The following is a 5,421-nucleotide window of genomic DNA, read 5'->3' as shown; positions in this document are numbered from 1 at the left end:
CCCTCTCTCTGGTAGTAGGGCGGAAGTCGATCGCCACATTTTATCGAGTTTGAAGAAGCAGCGGCTTCATTTTGTGAGAGGCAGAGGAGAGGGAGGGTTAACATGTTGCGCTTTTCATGTGGCTGTTGTGAACTGCGTGATTTGTCTCTCCACTTTAAACTGTAAACCGTGTTTGTGGGAGATGTGCTGTATCAGCTCAGCTGCTTCTTCTCGCGGTAATGAAGCTGGATTACAGTCAGCTTGTGCGCGTAAAGTGAACTTCTTGACTCAGGGAACACAGTTTCAGATATAATAGCGAGCTTTCCTTATATTCATGTGACCATCTCATAGTTTTATCGTGTAGTCTCAGTTACCATTTTATTCGTTGAGTAAAAACTGCGTCTGTGGCTTTAAGAGCCGATCAACAGCAACAGGGGGCGTCAGTGATCAGTCAAGTTTCAGTTTCAAGTCAGTTGAGCTTCGCTGTTTCTTTTAGTGTTAGTACGGGCAGCCTGCCCACAGTTTAGAAAAAAGGAAGTAGGCTACTGAAGTTACACTGTGTACAGGGCTCTACGTGTATTCACTTGGTGGAGCAATAAACGAACAAACAGTGCATGCAGTTTTAAGTCTCGGAGCTGTAATGTGCAGCTGTCACTGTAGAAGAGCAACGAGCAGCAAATGATAAGCATGTGAGAACGTTATGATCAGAGTACTGCTACACAAAGAAACAGCATCACCTGAAGTATGCAGATTTACACTCAGCGTCCTGTATGTTAGGAACACCAAGCTCACACTGAGTCAGTCTAACTCAGAGGTCCTGCAGCTCATTTAATCCTCACTGATAAGAGTTCAGCAGGATCGCTGCTTATTATAACTGCTGCGGTCAGTTTTAAAGCCAGCGAGGATTACTTCTTACCAGGGTCTGTGTCCTGATTTTAAATTATTTTGAACCACGATCTCTAAATCCTCCGCCTGTCCCCACTCTGACAAAGAGGAAGCAGACGTTGAAAGAGAGAGATGTGACCAAAGCTGACCTTTGTGTTGTTGTCACAGACCGCGACAAAGACTAAAGTCACAGACTGAAATAAACAAGGAAAATAAAAACTATGACATGAGCTTCCCTGTTTCTCTCTATATATATTTTTGCTGGGGGTGTTTGTGAGGAATTTCCTTCCTCCTCTCTCCCCTTGATCACTGAATCACGTGACAGTTGGACAATAACAACACAGTAGGGCTGGAGGAACGGGGCAGACCCTGCGGAGACCCGAGTCCTTACAGGACAGAGAAAAATAATGATCCTTTCACATTAGCATTGATTTCATACCAGTACTGGGGTTGTATGTGCCATCTATATTTGGATCGATCCGCCCACCACTACCAAACAGCAGGCTGCAGAAATGTCGTCGGTTGTAGTTTTCTTCTCCCTCCCGATGTTGGTGGCTTCTGCGTTGAAAGGTGAGTGTCTTGCGTTTTGAGGTAACATGAACTGACAGGCTGCCAAAAGAAATGACTCATCCATCAAGGATGTAAACAGTGAAACTACGCACTGCAGCATTTTCACGCTTCCGGGGAAATGCAAACAGCTGCTGCAGCTCGTCTGATACCGTAGATGGAAGAAAATGTGAGCGAGTTTAGAAGGAATTTGCCAACAAAAAGAATGTTTTTGACGCTAACATGGTGCCAGGCTGCAGAGAAAGTAAAGCAGGCTCTGACGAAATAGATGAACAGAATCAACTTGTTGTTGATTTTCCAACTATTTATTTCTTTTCCAACTATTTATTTATGAGTGAAGTATGTATGTGTATATATGTATATATTGTACTATTCTTAGTTAGTGTATTGTCTGTCTGTCTTAATGTTGGTTTGAAAATGGAGCACTGTAACAAAAAATAATTTCCCCCAGGGATTAATAAAGTATTCTGATTCTGATTGTTGATGATTTTACTGCTTCCAAACTACTCCACTGTATATTAGATGGAGTATTGTACTTTGTACTCAATATTGTTTATTTTAAAACTTCTTCAATAATTTAAAATGTTGCCAGTTTTTTTTTTTAAATACATCTAAAATACTATGCTGTGTTATTAAAGTTTAAGCTACCAGGCAGTTCAGGAAAAACTTCTCCAGATGCAACATTAAAGGACTAGACTCATTAATGAAACATGTACACCGTGTTGTTAATAATGAGTACTTTTATAAATTTCAGCTCTTTAAGGACATTTGGAAGCTTAAAGTTTTCTTCTTGAATATCTATCAAGTCTAAATACTGCTTTTGCCACCAGGTTCAATATGAGTTGACATGGTGATCTAGTAAGGTTAGTAAGTAAGTTTAAAAGTCGTCCTTTATAGAGACAGAACATATATGAGTATCAGAGAGCTGCAGGAATCCATTACTTTGATTAATCCACTGATATTATTCAGACTTCCTCTGTTCAGTACTTCCTGACTGTCTACAGAAAGAAAAACTGCAGAGACAGAGTCCAACCTCCTCTTCTGCAAAATGTATTTCCAAGACATGCAGTATGAAACACTATTAATGCTTTTTTCTCCTCTTTGTTTTTCGTTCATACAGAGGTTTGTGTGAGGCCTGGACAAGATGCCACTCTTCAGTGTTGGGGTCCCAGAGATGCACACATCACCCTGCTGGAGTGGAGCAGGCCGGAGCTCATCTCACAGGGTTATGTGTTCTTCTTCCAAGACCAGCGCTCGTACGAGAACTACCAGCACGAATCCTTTAAAGGCCGAGTGCAGCTGAGAGACTCATCCATGATGGATGGAGATGTTTCTGTGATTGTGAGGAACGTCAGCATCAGCGATACAGGAACTTATGAGTGTCAGATTACAACCAGCAGCACCAGAAATGGCGAGAGAGTCGTCAAAGAGTTCAAGCACTCCATCAACCTCACAGTCACAGAGTCTGGTGAGTCTGCAGAGGTTCAGCTTACTGCGCTTACAGCATTGGTTACAGCAGTGTTTATGGGGGAGTGCTTTGGATTTCTGAAGTGTGGCCTTTTTTACATGCTCAGAGGGTCTCTGGAGGCAGTTTTATCAATCCTTGTTTGGTAAAGGAGAGTTTTGTATTTGTGTAACTGAAAACTCAAAGAAAAACACAGATAGGGTTTTAAATGTTTTCCCTTTGGTTCGAGGCATCTTTATACAGAAAATAAATACGATTAAATAAATAAGATATTGGCTCAGACTTTAGTTTGGCTCGAAAAGTCTTCATTACAAGTTTCAACAAAAGCATGCTTTTTTTTATATATATCTGATGTGTTAATATTTCGATCAAATGAGAAGCTTCTTGTTGTGGTAGGTTTTGACATGTTTGATACGGACTTCCTCGCAGTTATATTTATTGGTTGCTTTTTTTTTTTTTTTTGCATGCTATGGTTTGTGAGTTTTACATGTTTATTTTGATGCAGACACACAGCTGTACATGCGTGTCTGCCTCACTGAGCTCAAACGAGGGCAAAGCATGCAGCAGTTATTATTGGCCCAGAGAGAGGTCAAAGTACTCTGAATCTGTTGCTTCAGTCAAGTAACGTACACCTCTTATTGCTCATCACACTTTGCATGGTGAAATCAGCTGAGTGCATTCCACAAGTCCATGTGCTAACCTGGACTTGTGATCGGTATTTGTAGCTCTTCATGGTGATCAGTGCTGCAGAAATGAATGTTTGCACTTTGTTTTGACCTCTCTCTGCGTTCTCTCTTTCAGTTCATATAAACATCACAGCTGGACAGAACGTCATTCTGCCATGTCAAGCTCCAAATATCGACAGCAATTCCAAGGCAGTTGTAAAGTGGAGCAGAGCTGACCTTGGAAAACATTATGTTCTTTTGTATCGGGATGAACAGGTTGATCCAGACGAGCAGCATCCATCTTTTAAGAACCGGGTGGATCTGCAGGACAAACAGATGAAGGATGGAGACGTGTCTTTGATTCTGAAGCATGTCACGACTGCTGATAGTGGAATATACGAGTGTCGTGTCTTCAGGAGAAGAACAAACCGCAGGAAGAGAGCTCATCTGGAGACTCCCCCCATCAGCATCATCAGTCTAAGTGTTGATCCTCCAGGTGAGTGAGCAGAGTTGAGTGTGTGTGTGATCAGAGGTGAAGCTGCTTCCTGGTTGTTGATGTTTGTTTCTAAAGATGTTGTTGATGAGACTTTGTAGAAAGCAGCTGGTCTGAGTGATGTGATCAGAGTGCAGTAGATAATGTCTGACAGCAGTTTGATTCTGTTCTGTTCTTCACTCATCACCTACCTGACAGCTGACACTTCACACCTGTTTCTCACCTGCAGGTCAGCCAGGAGGACACACAGAGGATGGAGTCAGTAGAGGACATCCTGGACTGGTAGCTGCTTTGTCACTTTTTGCTGTGATTGCTTCTTTGGCGATCTTTATAAAACTAAAACCTCCTCCTAAAACCCTTACAGACGATATTTAGTCTGTTAACATTTTTTACTGTATTTTTCCACTATATTTTATACATATTTAGTTTTTTTTACTATCTTTTACTGTACTGTACTGCTGAGTGACTGTCTTCCTTTCGTCAAATATATTTAATTGCAATGTAGACCCTGTGCTTACTTGCATATGACAAATAAAACTGAAACTAAACTGAGAATGGTCTGTGGCATTTCATCAGACTTGGGGGCTTCGGAGCTGGTTTTTGTTGCCATTTTCCCCTTTACCAGGTTTCAAAATTGATTTTTTTTGAAAGACACTCTCATGACTCATTGAGTCACGCTGTTGACCAGCAAATATGAGATATGCAGTCTGACAATGTCACATGAACCCTGAGCAGGTATTATTTTAGTATCTGATACCAGGTAGTATTACCTAAAGGAAAACCCCGGTGAACAATTGCAAGTTGATTATAGTAGGTAACAATAAATTACCAAAGTAATAAAATTAACAACATTTATAACAAAAATAGTAGCAATAATATCCCTGAAAAGGATAAGCAGCAGCGAATGGATGGATGGATAGTAGCAATAATAACAACAACATTAACAATAACAGTAATAGCATGGTAATAACAATAACACCCAAAATCCACTGTTAATATCTGACACTGCAGCTGTTTTCAAAGATGAGCTCTTCAGGCACAAACATGCAGGCTGAAGTCTGTTGACTCTGCTTTAGGTAAGAAAACAGTTTTTGAATCTCAAATGTTTCACAGGTGTATTCAGTGACTGTATTATATTTATTCAATCAATCAATCAATCAAAATTTATTTATATAGCACATTTTAAAGACCGAAGTACACCAAAGTGCTTTCCAGTAAAATCATGATACAGATAAAAATCACAATATAAAATATAAGTTACAGATATAAATAAAATATAAAATAATTACATAATCTAAATGCAAAGCCAGATGTAAATTACCCTAATTAGCCTTGAATGCCAGGTTAAACAAATACGTTTTTAGACG

The 5,421-nt window shown here is 40.1% G+C and overlaps 1 protein-coding gene across 1 annotated transcript; it reads left to right on the top strand.

Annotated features, from left to right (window-relative positions):
- The first annotated feature begins 368 nt into the window (after positions 1–368).
- On the top strand, positions 369–5,127 carry LOC102292267. Its single transcript, XM_005950871.3, has 4 exons — positions 369–1,434; positions 2,552–2,899; positions 3,698–4,057; positions 4,284–5,127. Exons 1-4 carry the CDS (start codon positions 1,377–1,379, stop codon positions 4,427–4,429), a joined length of 912 nt encoding a protein of 303 aa, XP_005950933.1. The 5' UTR covers positions 369–1,376; the 3' UTR covers positions 4,430–5,127.
- Positions 5,128–5,421: the final 294 nt, after the last annotated feature.

This window comes from Haplochromis burtoni, unplaced genomic scaffold, assembly GCF_018398535.1.
Source record: "Haplochromis burtoni strain Fernald_Lab_line unplaced genomic scaffold, NCSU_Asbu1 Contig_869, whole genome shotgun sequence".
In the NCBI taxonomy this organism is placed as follows: domain Eukaryota; kingdom Metazoa; phylum Chordata; class Actinopteri; order Cichliformes; family Cichlidae; genus Haplochromis; species Haplochromis burtoni.
This window is presented reverse-complemented; position numbering and strand designations above follow the sequence as displayed.